Raw genomic sequence first — 17436 nt, 5'->3', positions numbered from 1 at the left:
AGTCGGAGGTGGTTGTCGGAGCCTGAAGTTGGTCACATAAAAGTGTATTGGAATTGGTTGTTGAAGTTTGTCATCGGAGGTGGTATTCGAACCAAGAGTTGGTCTGGCGAAAGTGGTCGTTGAAGTTGATCATCGAATATGATTTTCGCTGGAGATTGTAGTTGAAGGTGACTTTCGGAGTCCAAAATTAGTTGCATGAAGGTTGTATTAGAGTTGGTTGTCAGAATTTGTCGTCAAAGGTGGTTATCGAAGCCTCGAGTTAGTTGTCGAAGTTGCTTGCTCAAAGAAGATCATCGAAGGTGATTTTCATCGCAGTTTGTAGTCGGAGCCTACAAAGGTGGTTGTTGGAGTAGGTCATCGGAGTTTATTGTCAGAGCCAATTAGTCGTCGAGTTGGTAGCATAAAGATGGTTGTCGGAGTTGGGTCACCGGAGATGGTTGTCGGAGGCCAGAATTGGTTGTCTCAGTTGGTCGCGGAAGGTTTTCGGAGCTCGGAGTTGGTCGCCGAAACTATCATCAGAGGTGGTTGTTGGAGTCCAAATTTTTTTTTGTCTGAATTGTCGTTGGAGGTGGTTGTTGTAGCCCGAAGTTAGTCGCCAGAGTTGTCAGAGTCCAAAGTTAGTTGTCAGAGTGTGATAGTGACCGATAGGTGGAGAAATTGCAAATATGGAAAGAAGGGAGAATTGAGGTGAGTTAGTAAAATATACCAACTCAACTCCACCAACATTAAAGTTTGTGGGTCAAACAATGAGATGGTATATTATAGCAACTTAACTCAACTCATGTTGGTGAGCCAAACACCCCCTTACATAATTCTTGGTCAATTTTAATCTTAGTAGCTAAAGTGAGTTTAGCTCAACGATAATTGACATGACGTTTGATTGCTATTCAAACCACAAACCTTGTGATTACTAACACACTTGTATGCCAATGAACCTATATTCGATTTGATGCATTTGATTGACGTTAATTATTGACATTTGTGTGTTTTCATTTTTATGTTTACATTATATACATGTGTGATGAAAAGATAGCACAAACAACTAAATAAGAGAGATCTTCCTTAACAATGAAGGAAACCTACTCCGGAATACAATTCGACCAGAAAAATGCTTTGTCTTCCAAGGAAGACGCAGAGGAACAAAAAGACTTGGAAGGTAGGTCTTTAAGTTTTTCAGAACATGAGTAGTTTTGTTACAGGATCTCTTACGTAAACAAAAATCCACCACTTTAATGGAAGAAACAAAACTAAGAATTTCTTCCACAATGTTTCTCACTTACTTGAGATCCTCGTAATTCTTGTTAATGATCTTGATGAGATCTGGACAATTTGATTCAACCACTATATAAGGAATAATAGAGTCCTCAAAGTGGTTCTTTAAGCTCTTGAGCCCTTCTAAAACTACTAGCCCTTCAAGCGCTATGATTGGCTAGTTCTTGCGAGTTTCTTTACATCTAGCACCAATTAGAGACCCTTGAGAGTTTCGGATAATCCAACTCAAACCTCCTCTGGTTGATGAGACAGGCCATGAAGCATCTATATTGATCTTCCAATAACTGTCTGGAGGAGGCTTCCATTTTTTCGAACTCGAGTGGGTCTCGAAACCTTCATACGTTGAGAATTCTACTTGATCCTATCTTCTAGAGCTTTGTGAATTTTGATGTTGGGTTTGTAACATTAGCTTTAGAGCCATTTTGGTTGGGAGAATTTTGATATGCCCAAATACTCCATAAGATGAGAATGCCTTTGTCTCTCTTCCTCGTTCCTTATATTAGTCCTCTGCTTCCACAAAACCTCTAAGCTATCCACATTCCTATTCAGAAAAGAAAGGTTCATATTAGGAAAATAGCACAAACAATTAATATGCATAATTTCCTTTTAAATATACTTCTCTTAGTAAGAATAGCATCATTGATAGTTTTTCAAGTGCAAATTCTTGCTCTATGAACAACTCTGCTTTTCCACAAGCTCCGATGTTTACGTCATAGTTTAAAATTTCGATCGAAATTTCAGTATGAGAGAAATTTCGATTTTCCCCATTCTCGAAATTTCTAGCAATTAGATTTAATAGAAATTTTTTAAGGTTTATAAACTTATCTTGATTACATGAATTGTATAGTTTCACACATCAATGTACAATTTCACCTCAAAATTGAATTGATTCAAGTTTTATTTTTTACCATCAAAGGCTTTTAATTTCAAGAAACAAAAATTGAGAGAAATAATAACATGTATTTATTTTTAACTTCATTCAAACATTTTTCCACTGATTTTTCATATCATTTCACCTCAAAATTGGACTGATGTAAGTTTATTTTTTGCCATCTAAATCGTTCATTTCTAAGAAACGAAAATTGATGAAAATAACATATATATATTTTTAATTTCATTCAAATATTTTTCCATTGAAATTTCATGTCATTTCACCTTAGTATTGAATTGATGTGAGTTTTGCTTCTTTTACCATCTAAAGTTTTCATTTCCAAGAAAAAAGTCTTAAAAAAATAAAATAAAATTTGATATTATTTTGTAATTATTTTTCTATTTATTTCTTAAATTTATGCTCTTGCAACGATATTTACACAAATATTTACACTATATCTCTAAATATTGTCTTAGGGCCTATTTGAATTGACTTGAGAAAAAAAAATGTTTTGAAAAAAACTCATTTTTATTTATGTATTTTTGATAAAAGTTGATTAAAATATATTTGAAATATTATTTTGAGTGGTTGTCAAACACTCAAATTTCATTCAAAATGACTTATTTTTTAAATTGAGCACTTGAAAATGTATTCCAAACACACATTTACTTTATAGAAATAATGATTAAAAATGGTCAAATATAATCTAATTAGGTCATAATCAAAGTTTTATTAACTAATTATAACAATTCCATCAATTTTCATAAAATTTCTCGAAATTTCTATCGATATCGATATTTCTATAAAATCGACAACTGCAATAATATTTTGAACCTTGATTTACACTATATTTTACCAATTCAGAGTACAATTTAATAAATACATCATCAATCTTCGTTTCAAAAGTTACAATTCGATTCAATCTTTTCTCTGTCATTATTGAACTTTAAAAGAGAAAAAAAAAAGCTCTACATATGCTTCAATGACATTCTTACACGTAAGCATTTGAGCCGTTGATCGGTTTAAACACTCCAAAAAGGAAGCTTTTACACCACATGATCTAGGAATTTCACTTTCTACAAGCAGTTTCTATTCTATTCTATTTCTTGCACATTTTCTTTGTAATAAAAAAAAAAAAAAAGAAAAGTAAACCCTAAATAATAATAATTGATAAATAATATGAAAAGTTCCAATTTAGCTTTTTATTTATTTATTGAGCCGTTGAGGCCACTTTAAATTTAAATTCACCTACAAAATCTGGCCGTTGAAGTCCGGTATTCTATTGAATTGGTCTTCACTAAATGGGACCCAACATCTTCCTCCATTTTCTAAACTTCTAAGCCAATTCCATAATTTGAGTGTAAATTACTTTTTAATTCTACCCTTATCTTAGAAAATAAAATTACTCTAACAGAAGTCCAACCTTTAATCTTCCTTTCTATCGTTGTTGTACTAAAACAAAATTAGTTTAATTATTTTAATTTTTTGTAATAAGTTATTTAGCTAAATTTTGATTCAAATTGTTTGTCTTGGTCAATGAACACGTGAAGTAAATAAGAGCATTTTAATGAATCTTAATACATAAAGAAGTTATTTAAATGGTAATTTACTCTAAGCTATGTATTTTTAATCTTTCATCTAATATTTATTGGAGTAACCATCACTTTATGGCCCTCTATAGTTGAATAAATTTTCTTTATGAAGTGATTGATGAAAGGAATTAATGATAATTAACATGATTATTGAGAGAGATTAAAATATATAGAAAGATTATAGATTAAAAATTTTGTTTCTTAAACTAATTAATTTGTATCTAGTAATATCAATGAGCTTTTAAGATTATCCGCCATATAATTTTTAAATAATACAACCAAACATATTACAATCTCAAGTAATTAAGATAAACATTTATTAATGAAAAGTTTTCAAACTACCAACAAAACCCAAATCAAGGGCCAACCTAATAATTTAATCAAGTTAAATAATCAAAACTTTAAAAACAATAATATGAAAAACTGGTCCTTGTACTATGAAGTTTTGTTTAATTTTAGTATTTTTACTTTTTAATAAACTTTAAATTTAATTTTACTATTAATTTATTATTGATTATTTAAAAAACTCTGTGTTATCTATTAACACTTTCATTTACATATTATATTTTCTTACCTGAAAAATATTATTGTTATTATTATGTAACCAATTTGATGAAAATTAATTTTAAAATATTAAATTTAAAATTTATTGAAATTACAAGTGAAAAATGTATTTTAACCAAATAACATGATATTAAATTTACGTCAATGTGGCTATATTCTATATTTTCATAGATTTAACATCGATATAATGGGTGAATCGATATTTTTATTGTATCTTAGAAAAAAAAACATGAAATATGAAAAATAAATAACAAAATGTCACTAAGGTAAACATAATATAAATAATAATATTTTAATATATTTAAAAATTATAAAATATTTATTTACTAATTTAAATTATTTTTTGAATTTTGAATTTTATAATTTTTTCATAAATATCCATTATTTTTATCAATATTTCCATGGAAAATTTGAAATTTCCATAAAATTAACATTTTAAAGAAAAATCTTTAGGCAGGCCCCACTAGGGAAATGAAATGAGGAAAAAAAAATGGAGAATCATCTTCCTCCTTTTGCTTTTTTTTAGCTTTTTAGTGTTATAAGTTGTACCCGAGCTTCTTTTTCTCTGGTTTGAAATTCAAAATTTGAAAGCTTCCAGTTTTTCCGACATGACAAAATAATACCCAGAAACCCCCTTTGCAATAATACAACTCCAACAATACCATTTCCCCATCTTGGGTTCTTCCTTTTGTTTTTGTTTCTTTCACTTGGAGCTTCCATGGCAGATTCAACTTGCCTCATGCAGCACCCTTTCTCTTACACTTCCGGTTTTCCCAATGAATCCATGGAGGTCAGTCAGTCCCCACCATACCCTTTTGTAATTTTCTACAAATTTTGTTTCAATTCCATTCCATTTCAATCATTTCTTCTCTGTCTTTCTCTGTTTCTTTTAGGGTAATCTTCCAATTCATGCTCTTTCCCAGTCCGTCTCCTTCGGGAGATTCACTTCGGAGTCTTTGGCTTGGGAGAAATGGTCTACTTTTTCCCATAATCGATATGTTGAAGAAGCTGAAAAGTTTTCTCGCCCTGGATCTGTTGCTCAGAAGAAAGCTTTCTTTGAAGCCCATTACAAGAAGGTTGCTGCTCAGCGAGCTGCGGCCTTGCTCGAGCAAGAAAATGCTGCTTCTTCTTCGAAATCTACCGAAGAAACTGAAACGAAACAGAATGTTAGTGATGTTGGTCGCTCTGCTTCTCTGCGGACTGCAATGCCGACCCCTGATGCCGTCCAGCAACATGGGGTTGAGGTTGTAACTGGGCAAGATTTTGTTGCTATTGCCAGTGGCGATGACAGTTGCAACGGTTCTGATCTTAGGGAGGAGAGAGTTGGTAGCAGGGAGGTTGAAGGAGGTGATTCAGGCGTTGCCCACCAAGTGATCGAGGAAGTTCCCCAGAAGGTTGAGTTGAAAGTTATGGTTGATTTGAATGATGGGTTGACTGAAAATGAGTTCAATCGGACACCACAAATGGAAAAATCTCTTCCTAAGGTAATGCTAGCTGTTTCTCATTCATGTCAAATTGGGAAATATGTAGATGACAGTGGCAAGTAAGAATAGGAGGATTCAAACGGATTCAACTGCTACTTGCTTTCTTTTTGTATTAATTAGTCTTGCGAAATCTGGGAAATGGATATTGATACTATTTGTGTTGTTTTTGCAGAGTTCCCGCCAGACTTGGGAGCAACCGAGCACCATTAGCAAGAAGAAAGCAGCTACTTCGTCGTCAAAGGATTCAAAGCTTTCATTGTTTGACAGATCATCTAAGATCCTCCCATCTACACCTGCCAAACCAATTGCTCCAGCTTCTTGTCTCAACAATGCCACTCCAAAACAAGTTGCCAACAAATATGTAATGGAGTCTGTAGATAAAAGGAAATCTAACAATGCGACTCCAAAACAAGTTGCCAACAAATATGCAATGGAGTCTGCAGATAAAAGGAAATCTGACAATGCCACTCCAAAACAAGTTGCTAAGCAGTATGTAATGGAGTCTGCAGATAAAAGGAAATCTAACAATGCCACTCCAAAACAAGTTGCTAACAAGTATGTAATGGAGTCGGCAGATAAAAGGAAATCTACTCCTAAATCTCTTAGGATGGCAGTTAACTTTACACCCATTCGAGAACTCAACAAGTTAACTTCAACAGTCATGAGAAAGATTGAACGTTCAAGAGCTGGGTCCAGTACTTCAAAACCAGCTAAAGATTGTCCAACTCCTCTTAGGACACCGAATACGGTTGCCACACCTTTCATTTTTATATACGAATGTATCTTTTAAATATGGGATTTTTTTTTTCTCAATCTTTCTGTAATGTTTGGTACTCTGCAGGCAATGAAGAATGAGTCTCAAAAGCATCCTTCTGCTACACCCTGGTCAGAAAAGAAAAGGTAGTAGTTTTTCTCATGTCTGCTACTTGAGTTTCATCTTCTATGTTTTGCAACTGAAGTGGCCTCATCATGTTATCTTTTAGTTTTCAATTTGCTAGGTGATAATTGGCCAAAATTCTTGTGTATTAATTGCAGAAACAAATCGTACTCGCCATTTTCATTCACCCCTTTCAGCTTGAGAACCGATGAAAGAGCAGCGAGAAGAAAGGAGGCAAGCTTTTGCTGCATACTTGTCATGTGTCTTTTTCAAATTCAATAACTTTTGTTTGTTCAAATTCTAATTGATTATTTGTTTCTCCTCAATATTTACAGAAACTTGAAGAGAAGTTCAACACAAATGAGTCACAAAAAAAGGTGCAACTTCAAACTAAGCTAAAGGTATCTCATCAAAAACTTTACTTAGTAATCTGTAAACCGACTTATTGACAGTGAGTCACGACTTAACAGACTAACATTCCTGCAGGAGAAAGCCGAAACAGAAATAACTAAACTGCGTCAAAGCTTCTGCTTCAAAGCCAGGCCACTGCCAAACTTTTACAAGGATCGAAAAGCACAGAAGAACAACGAGGTAACAAGGGATTTTCAACTTATTCGGCATAATTTAGAGTAAACTCGAGTAAAATCCTACATGCTGATAGCATTATACTACAGGCAACGAATTTGTGTAAATATTTCTGTCCCTTTCTTTTCCTAGGAGGTTCCCAAGTGTCATCCCCCATCGCCAAAACTAGGAAGAAAGACCAGCCCCAAAACAGGAGAAGCTACAATGGCCCATTCTAGCCATGTGCCTCCAGTTAAAAGCACCAGAAGCATGAATAAGAATGTCCAGGGAAAGGCTCGTTCTCGGTCATTACAAACTTTAATGTCAGCTCATGAGAACACATCTCCTAACATTCAGCAGTGAAGGTCAAGCAGAATATTCATTCCTTCCCAATACTTTCACTTCTGTTGAAGCCTTGAAGCCATTTCCATTTATTCATGAGGTAACCAGATCTCGACATCCTCTAAATTACAGTGGATCCATTTTGTTCTACTGGTAAATCTGTCAATTTTTATGTAACAAAGCCACGTTTGATATGAACTACTGTATAAAAATATCAGTATATGTAGAGAACATTGGTTTGATGGCCTATGAAGTTATCATTTATTCATCAGAATTCAACAAAGTGTAGCATCTGAAATTGGGGAAATAGAAAACAGTGAAAGATTGAATGAAAATGATATCCAAAGAACAGAGTTAGATATCTATTCAAAGTGTCTCCCTTTGATCCTGGATTTACAGTGAGAACCCACTTTGTAAAGTTTGAAACCATTATTCATATCCACATTGATAAAAGTTTTGAGGCTAGAAGTTACACAGCCATGAATGGAAGGTGTCTGTTACTTTTCAATTGCTTCATCCATGGTCCATTAGATTGTGTGTCGTTCTTCTATCAAACACCAACTATCATCCCCCTCCATGGTTTCATCCACGACGAACTCCACTCCGTAGTAACTCATTTCATCTTCGACTTTCAATTCAGAATCTGTTACTTTCTGCGGCTGATCGTCACCGTCGTCGTGGCGATGAATATCTCCATCCCTCAACTCAATATCTATTTCTTCTAGTAAGTGGTCGTCACCCTCATCATCGACAAAGCTGGGGCGTTCGTCAAAGTCATCCAGCAAGTAGTAGTCAATGAGGAGATGGTGTGACTTGAACTTATGAGATCCCTTGGTTTTATCCTTGGCCTTCTGAACCGGGTGTAGCCTGCAGCCAGAGCAACGGGGCTTGCTGCATTTTCCGGTGAACTTGGAGTGGTTGGTAGGCTTGGATGAGACCTTTGTGAAAAGGCCAGCAGTAGGAGGGAAATCAAGCTCGTTAACGAATTGGGTTTCAGGTCTTGGATTCCATGGGGAAGGGATGATCCGGTAGGTTCTTACCATGCCATGTTGGCGACCTTCCCTCTTCATTTTTGAATGCTAAAATTGAGCTGAGGAGAGAAAAAGGGAAAGAGAAAGGTTTGAAGGGAAGAAGAGGAAAGGTTTACAGTTAAATAGAATTTGATGAAGGAAAGAAGCTTGGGAGGCAAGGACTTTGATTCTATCTCATCCTACAATGCGCGTTCACCAAGCTGTTGATAGTTGACTTGGGGTTTTCTTTTTAAATATAAATTTATTCTTTAAACTTTCCTTAAAATACCATTTTAGTCGTGTAATGTGAGTTTTGTTTTATTTTAATCTTTGTACCTTCAAATATTCAATTTTAGTTATTATAGTTTCAATATATCTTATAATTTATTCATGCAGTTAATTTTTCTGTGAAAATATACTTACGTAGTTTCTTCCATGAAAGTTATTATAATTATGAAACAATTTCGATAAAAATTAACTTTAAATTGAAATGGAAGATTTATTGAAATTACATGATCTAAAATTGGACAAGAAAAGTATTTAGACCAAAATAGTGTTTTAACGAACTTCTAAATATTTTGTTTTTGTTCAATTAACTTATTATATGTTTTTCATTAATTGTTTAATCTGGAAATCATTTTTTCAAAAAATGTTGCAATACATAACTTACCACAAGTAGATCTACACACTTGTTCTACATGTAAATGAACGGGAAAAAAAATGTCTAAATGAGTTTTTACTCCAAGATAAAAAAAAATAACAACAATAATTATGATGATAAACAGATTTTTTTTGTTTTTCTGTTTCTGTTTTTGTTTTTTTTGTTTTTTTGGTTTTTTTTTCAAGTTTTATAAATCAGAAAGTTCGAAAGTTTTAAGAATATTATATATATAATTAGATCATATTGATTCTTTTACTATTATGACAATAATGAGTCATTGTATCAAAGCAAACAAGAACCATATTTCATAATTTCATAATTCATAGTGCATCATAAAACTTTTTTTTTCTTTCACGTACAACTAACACTAGTTTGATGTTTGTTAAGCCATTTCCCATAATCAAATGAGTATGATGGTAAATGAGAGAAACATTCAAAGAATTTTCAACATATATAATATTAAAAGCAAAAAGCATAATTAGAACAATCGTAAAATCCAAAAGTCGATAGTATCGTGTTATGGAAGATGACATTATCCTATAAAGAACCGTGTTGTTGATTAATCTATAGAGGTATGTAGCTATGTCAAAGCTAAATAAATCTCAAAATGAATGTATCTATGGAGTATGGACCTATCTCGATTGACTTTACAAATGCGTAAAAAAAAATGCACTTAAAAAGTTATTTCAAACCAGTTCTAATTAGAAAAATAAAACATGTGAAAGTTGGTATTGAACAAGTTTGATTAAATTCTCCTTGGATTTAATTTTACATTTTTAAATAATGCAAAGAAGATTTAGGTTTAATTTCATATTTTTAAAAAATGTTAATAATATAGCCTTAAATAAATAAAAATTCCAGTTGAGCCATCAAAGGGTCAGTAGATTTCTTATTTCTAACATTTTACGTATAAAACCACTAAACAAGAAAGTTTCTTTTCAAAATAATAAGGTTTTGCAAATAGGTATATTTGGTTTCCCAAAATTTCAATTTAATCATTTTAATCCTTTAATTTTAAAAAATAAGTTTAAATGGTCCCATTTCCATTTTTTACATTATATCAATTTATTATTATTTTAAATACCACATGATATTTTTAAATTAAAAAAAAAATATATATATATTTTTCTGTTTATCCTTTTCTCCTCAAGATGAAAAGCAAGGGTGGTCATGAGGAAGGGAGAAAAGGAGGGAGGAGAGAAAAATATGTTTTTTTTAAGACTAAATTATAATAAATACCCTTAACCTTTTCTTTTTGTTTCAAAAAGACCCCTATACTTTCAAAAGTTGTAATATTATTCTTTAATTTTTATAAATATTGTAAAACTACATTTAGAATATAAATTCTTTAGAATTTTGAATAGAAATTGGGACTTGGAACTATGTGGAGATGACCTAAAACAATGTGGTGATTCAAATTTTTGTTCTATGTCACCTACTACAACATTTCACATCTCAATTTTCGTCCAAATTCTAATGAATTTTAACTCAAAGGGTATTTTTGAAACATTTATGAAAGCTCAAGGGTAATACTGCAACTTTTGAAAGTATTAGGATATTTTTGAAACATATGACAAAGTTCAAGGGTATTTTTTTTATATAATTTTAAAATATCATGTAGTATTTAAATAATAAAAAGTATACCTAATTAATGTAACAAATTAGCAAATGGACCATTTAAACCCAATTTTCAAAATTGAGGGGCTAAAATGGTGATACCAACTGTCTGACAATAACAAAGTTTCTAGTTTCCATTCTCATAATTCATGTGTTTAATATCTTATAACCTTTTTTAAAAAAAAAAAATCACAACTAAATGTTTCTGAAGTAGTTATTTATTATGATCGGCCATTCTCTTAGTATCAGTATTATATCTTGAATAAGAAACAATTTCATTGATGGTATGAAATTACGATCCGGAGAAAACCTGTCTTTCACCTCCTTTGCAAGCTTGACATCATATTTTCTCTCTTAAACAAACTAATACAGCAATCAAGAATTTATACAATTTGACCTTATGCTAAATATACATTTATACTAAATAATATTGGATGTTATAGATTAATAAATTCTTCCTAGTGAGAGAAAGAGGGATTATAGGCGATCTGCTAGCTGAGGGAATTGTTCCAGAAGCCAAGTTACACCTCTAATGGCTGTCTGTAGAGGAAGAAAACGAATCAAATTATGACAAACATAAAAACTCAGCAAACACTTTCTAACAGGAAATTGAAAATCTATTTTCATCCATGAACATTTATAAAGCGAGATTACTGTAAATATATATATATATATATATATATAACCATTGTAGACTTGTGATTTATGTATTCACAACAGTGCAAACCAAGATGATACGAAGTAGAAGAGAATTGATCAAATCAAAGTCCAACTCCGATTTGTCTATTTCTTGTATTTGAAAATCTAGAAGCCTCAAAGTCAAATGAGATGAGAAATTATGCAAATGACCATGGCATGTTCAAAGAAATTTCTCTAGTGTTTCTGGCTTTAGCTGAAAGAGGTATAGAAAAATGGAAACAGGAAGAAACTGATATATTTTATCAGACATCACATGTGCTGCAACATGCAAATGAAATCCCAAGAATTTTATTGGCTAAATTATACAAAAAAAAAAACCCCCAAAACTTTGCACTTTGTGTAAAAAATACCCTTAAATTTTTAAAATTTTTGAAAATACTCTTAAACTACCAAAAAAAATATCCTTACCGTTAGTTTGAATGAAACTATTAGTGTTTTGTGTCAAAAATAACTTTAAAAAGTTTCAAAAATACCCTACAAAAATTAAAAAAACACTCTTACAATAAAGACTGTTAATACCTTCTTACTTCTTTATTTTCCATGTTTTTTCTCCCATCCCTTCTTCAATACCCTCATACTCCGCTTTTTGTTAACATTTATTTATGAATAAAACAATAAAATTGTACACTTCTATTCAGGTATATGAACTTTAATAAGAAGAAAAAGAATAAAGAAGGCATCAAGGGATTTTACAACTTAAATATTTTAACAAAGTTGTACCTTAGTAGTTTAGTATATGTGTTAATAGTCAAATACATTTTTTTATTTGACTATTTATCATTTTGGTATGTCTTAAGAGGAGATTTTGACTCTGGAATTTTGTGAGATTTTATGATTTAACTTGCTGAAAAAATTGGTGTAAGCTAAGAATTGAAAAATTAAGAGAACAAAATAATATATCTATATATATATGAAAAAAATAAGAATATTTGTATAATTTGTTTTAAAATTGGATTTTTCGAACTTTAAAAAACTTCAAACAAATTGATCACCATATTAACGGTATGAGTATTTTTATTTTTATTTTTTAAATTTTAAAGTATTTTTTAAACGAGATGTGGACAATTTTTGCTCATATACTAATGGTGAAGATATTTTTTGAAACTTTTGAAAGTTTAGGATTTTTTTTTTAAACAAAACTTTTAACTATTTCCATTCAAAACTAACAGCAAGGGCATTTTTGAACTTTTTTTTTTTAAGTTCAAGGGTATTTTGAAACTTTTGAAAGTTTAAGGATATTTTTAATACAAAGTACAAAGTTCAAGAGGTATTTTTTATAATTTAGCGAATTTTATTCCATATTCGGCAATTGATGTGGCAAAGGCTTTAGAAAGTGCAAAGATCAAGGATCCAGTTATTACCACAAATGCGCATAAGCATGAACAGAGTAAGAGCAACACTACAAACAAAGTACAAACCAATTGAAACGAGTTGCTTTGTACTCCCAAAGTGAAGTTATTATGACACAATTAAGCAGAATTGTAATTCTAGAAATCAGGTCAGATATGCAGCTGAGGGTATCATTGCAAAACAAAATTTAACATCTACAGAAATCTTGGGAGGGGTGAGCATAAAAGTACCAAAAATCGATCAATCGATCGAAACCGACCAACATAAAAGAAAGGAAAACCGACCGACCGACATAAATATTATTTTTATTTTTATTTTCTAAACAATAAATAGAAAAGTAAGCCCACTACCATCAACCCAAACTCAAGCCTATTGCCTTAGTATTCATTTATTATTTTCTTTTTTGTATTACCTAAATTCTAAGCCCACTTCTTGATTTAAATTTTAAAAAGTTGCAAATTATGTTAACCTAACAATAACACTTCATCAATTCATCTTTCATTCTCGTTCACTTTGGCTTTGCTTGAAAAAAAAAGAGACAAAATTGATCGACCGTTGATCAGATTTCACGTATTTTTCTTGGTCGATTTTCTTCCAAAACTGGCACCGACCGACCGATGCACACACCTACTTGGGACCGTAATCCTACTTGGGACCGCAAAGAGCTATTAAGTTGACCTGGTAACATAATCCTAGTGAGAGCTACTAATCAACAACCTAGCTCGAATATGTACAAGGAATGAAGGTAGAAAAAGGAAAAAGTGATGGTAAAAGAGAAGTCACTTGGATAATGAGAAGAAATATATATGTATATATATATATATTTTTTTAAATGGTATGATAATAGATATAAATTAATTATTCGTGGCTAATATCAATACCTCAAAAACTCAAGAAACTAAATAGAGCACTGTCTCATTTGTTAAATCACAAAGGATCCTCATTTCAATTAGACAAGTCTCATATTTCATTTTAAACGAACATCTATCTAGAATTTAGAAATCTCAGAGCCTCACAATGTCCTGTATGATCTAGTTATGTGCTAGAATTCGAAGCCCAACTTTTATTATTCATCAACGAAACCATCTGAAAAACAAAATCAAGGGAAAAAAGATAAAATCAATGTTGTAACAACTCAGTATCTTCACGTCAAAGTGAGCTTAGCTCAATGGTATTGGCATGTTCTTCGATCTAAGAGATCGGAAGTTCAATCCTCCACTCCGCAATAATTGTACTAAAAGAAAACTCAGTATTTTAAAAAATTAAATGAAAATCTTTGGATATTCTCCATGAGTTTGTGGCACTGGAAGTAATGATGCTAGTAATCTAAAACCACAAACAAAATCCCTTAACCACTTCATAAAGTTAAACGCTCCATATCAAATCCCATTTCTTCAACCGAGCTAGGGCTTGCTTCTATAAGCAAAGACAGCACATCATGTCAAATACTCTGGATCCTATAAATGTACCAAAACACTAAAGTTTGAGGCAACTAGAGAGCACAAGTTAATGAATAGAGATAGACAATTACACTTCAAGGTCATTACTTTTGGGGATATAATTGACGATTTCTATGTATGACAAAAATGGTTCATAAGAACTAAATTCCAACAACATTTGGTCTCAACTTGTCTTGTCCCAGACATATTATAGAAATCATCATCAAAAGTTTAAATTACTTGATTATTTGGCTTCCTAAGAGATACAAACAATGTATAAATATGATTAGAGTACTAGGAGGGGCACCCACATCTATGAACAAGGAAAAACAAAAAGAAAGAGAAAGCAAAATCAACATACCAAAGCAATCTCCCCAGGCTTGAATGCAGGCTCTACGCTGTCTCTTGCATATCTGTTAATTGAAACAAGGCAAGTAAACAATTTAATTAGCAGGCCATGACAAGCTATTAAATAACACTGCATATCTCAACGAGGTGAAGAAGAAAATAGAAATAATACTTACATTATTTGTTTCTTGCCAGCAACATCAACCAAGCGATAAAAGCTACATCCCTTACTAAAAGGAAACTCTTTCCCTTTCCATTCTGTAATGAATTTCAAACAATAATCACCTAAATGCCAAAACAAATGCTCTATATTTCAATGTTACACATGACATAAAAATTACCTAAATGCCAAAGTACACCCAGAGCTGATGAGTCTTCGGTGGAGATATCATCAATAACAAATTGGAGATCCTTACTGATGGAATCGTTAAACTTTTTGAAGAAAAGAAGAATTTCCTGCATCAATTGGGTCACAAAACCTTCATCAATATTGCATAAATGCAAAAGGGGTTATGTTATTACGAGCTGAGGAATTGATAAACGGGTGCATACCGTACCTTGCGACCGACGAAAGGGCGAGAAAAGATAAGGTCCTCGTAAACGCAATTCTCAGCAATGAGGGGTTCAACGGAGGCGAGGTCGTGGCGGTTGATTCCATGGTAAAAGTCCCTTACGACATGAGAAGCGGATTGGAGGGTGTCGAGAGAGGCGTTTTTGGGCGGAGATGGAACGGTGATGGCCGGATTATCTGAAGAAGAAGATGAGACGCGAAGAGGGGAATAGGATGTGCTTCTGGGAATCGGAGGAGAAGTGAATGAATGGGAAATTAGAATTGGAAGAGAAGATTTTTTGTGGTTGAAAATTGGAGGGGATGGGGATGAAGATGATAGAATGGAGTTCATCGGTGGCGCAGTCTCTTCGCCTGAACTGCAGCCACTGGTCGATTTCGGTTTCGCTCCACAAAAATACTAATATCGGCGGGCATTCGTCACCAATGTTTAAAATATGAAAATGTTTTTTAAAAATTATACAAACAAACAATTAAAAAAAAAAAAAAAAAACCCATGGTTGGAAATTTTGAGGCGCCTTTGGTATATTATTTTTTAAAATTAATTTATAAACACTGTTGAGAAATTTTGAACCAATCACAAATTACTACGTCAAGAAATTCCAAACCATCAAATTTGGAACGGAGTCGAATTGGAATTGAAGACAATTTCTGATGACGCCACATGGTTTCATAGACCATTTGAATCAGACAAAATTAATTTGACCCAATTTGATATTATAATTTGGGTTAAAGTCTAAATAAGCCCGAAAGTAGGCTGAATTTGATCTAAATGTCGAATCAGGCTCAAGTCCAACCAATCAGGTCCGAGGACTAGGCCTATGGACCAACCAAGCCCAGGCCCACGAGGCCTACCAGAGAATTGGGGCGCATTTTCTACCTTCAGAGAGCCTAGAGAGAATTCATCAACAAGCAGAAGACTCCTAAGACTCCTGAAACTGCACTCCTATAAGATAGAAGACCCTTGAAGACACAAAGACTCTTCCAAGACTTCTACTTAAAAAACGTTCGGTAAGCACGTTCACCCAATTGAAAGAGAATCAGAGGATCAAGTATTATAGATCGAACCACGTCGCAACAAATCAACTTCAACACCAACACCAACTTAAGTTCAACTCCACGAAACACGTTTCTCCAAAAGCTTCGTATGAATAAATTGGCACACCCAGTGGGACCTTTCTACCTCTCATCTCTCTCTCAACATCCAAACAAGCCAAATGGCACCTAAGAAGATGGCATCCAAAGCTTCCTCCATAAACGGCTCGTACATGGGACCTATCACCCACGACCGCTCAAGAGAAGTCATGCAGGAGCAAGAGCAGAGCTCCCTCATCGCCCAAAACATCTTGAGGAAAATGATGGAATCCTCACAAAGTGGGGTTGTCATCAAGGAAAACCCCTTGTTTGACAACTTTACTTCCGCCTCCAGCAAGCTGGAAAGAGATTCACCGCCAAATGTGATTTCTGTCATGATGGCGGATGTGACGGCGAAAGCGGCCATGGCATAAATAGAAAGGAAGATTAACTTTCTGATGAAAGCCGTCGAGGAGCGAGCCCATGAGATTGCTACCCTGAAAGAACAAAAGCAGTCTCGAGAGGCTACTGAATCAAGCCAAGCACCCACGGTAAAAAAAACTAACAAGGGGAAGACCGTGCTACAAGAAAACCAACTGCAACAGTCAGCCTCGGTGGCCTCTTTGTCGGTCCAACAACTGCAAGACATGATCATGACCTCCATAAGAGCTCAATATAGAGGGTCGATTCAAACTTCCTTCATGTACTCCAAGCCATACACCCAGAGGATCAACAATCTGAGAATGCCTGCAGGGTATCAACCCCCAAAGTTCCAACAATTCGACGGAAAGGGTAACCCAAAGCAACACATCGCCCACTTCGTAGAAACATGCGAGAATGCGGGAACAAGGGGAGACCTACTAGTCAAACAGTTCGTCAAAACCCTCAAAGGGAACGCTTTTGACTGGTACACAGACTTAGAGCCTGAGGTGATTAACAGCTCGGAGCAACTTGAAAGAGAATTCTTGAATTGCTTCTATAGCACTAGGTGCACCGTCAGCGTGATGGAGCTGACAAATCCCAAACATAGGAAATGGGAGCCGGTCGTCGACCATATCAACCGATGGAGAGCTCTGAGTCTGGATTGCAAAGATCAACTCACAA

General features: G+C 33.6%; 3 protein-coding genes across 6 annotated transcripts; 1 reads left to right on the top strand and 2 right to left on the bottom strand.

The window, feature by feature from the left end:
• The first annotated feature begins 4750 nt into the window (after positions 1-4750).
• Positions 4751-7840, top strand: LOC120080341 (uncharacterized). The gene is made up of 8 exons (XM_039034983.2): positions 4751-5089; positions 5193-5783; positions 5956-6531; positions 6625-6683; positions 6819-6894; positions 6996-7061; positions 7147-7251; positions 7378-7840. Exons 1-8 carry the CDS (start codon positions 5018-5020, stop codon positions 7585-7587), a joined length of 1755 nt encoding a protein of 584 aa, XP_038890911.2. The 5' UTR covers positions 4751-5017; the 3' UTR covers positions 7588-7840.
• Positions 7804-8636, bottom strand: LOC120080342 (histone-lysine N-methyltransferase trithorax-like protein). Its single transcript, XM_039034984.2, has one exon. The coding sequence runs from the start codon at positions 8634-8636 to the stop codon at positions 8094-8096; it is 543 nt and encodes a 180-aa protein (XP_038890912.2). The 3' UTR covers positions 7804-8093.
• A 2469-nt stretch (positions 8637-11105) lies between these two features.
• LOC120079446 (Nuclear transport factor 2 (NTF2) family protein) lies at positions 11106-15756 on the bottom strand. Of its 4 annotated transcripts, none has more exons than XM_039033625.2 (5): positions 15248-15756; positions 15032-15146; positions 14867-14948; positions 14704-14755; positions 11106-11394 (listed from the first exon to the last, which is right to left on the bottom strand). In XM_039033625.2, exons 1-5 carry the CDS (start codon positions 15590-15592, stop codon positions 11332-11334), a joined length of 657 nt encoding a protein of 218 aa, XP_038889553.1. In that variant the 5' UTR covers positions 15593-15756; the 3' UTR covers positions 11106-11331. The 4 variants fall into 4 exon arrangements, with proteins under 4 accessions (XP_038889553.1, XP_038889555.1, XP_038889554.1 ...); XM_039033627.2 differs by having other exon boundaries at positions 11106-11390; positions 15248-15745; XM_039033626.2 differs by lacking the exon at positions 11106-11394 and adding an exon at positions 13694-13989 and having other exon boundaries at positions 15248-15745.
• Between the last annotated feature and the right edge of the window lie 1680 nt (positions 15757-17436).

This window comes from Benincasa hispida, chromosome 6 (assembly GCF_027475165.1).
Source record: "Benincasa hispida cultivar pf3 chromosome 6, pf3_genome.v1.1, whole genome shotgun sequence".
Classification (NCBI taxonomy): domain Eukaryota; kingdom Viridiplantae; phylum Streptophyta; class Magnoliopsida; order Cucurbitales; family Cucurbitaceae; genus Benincasa; species Benincasa hispida.
This window is presented reverse-complemented; position numbering and strand designations above follow the sequence as displayed.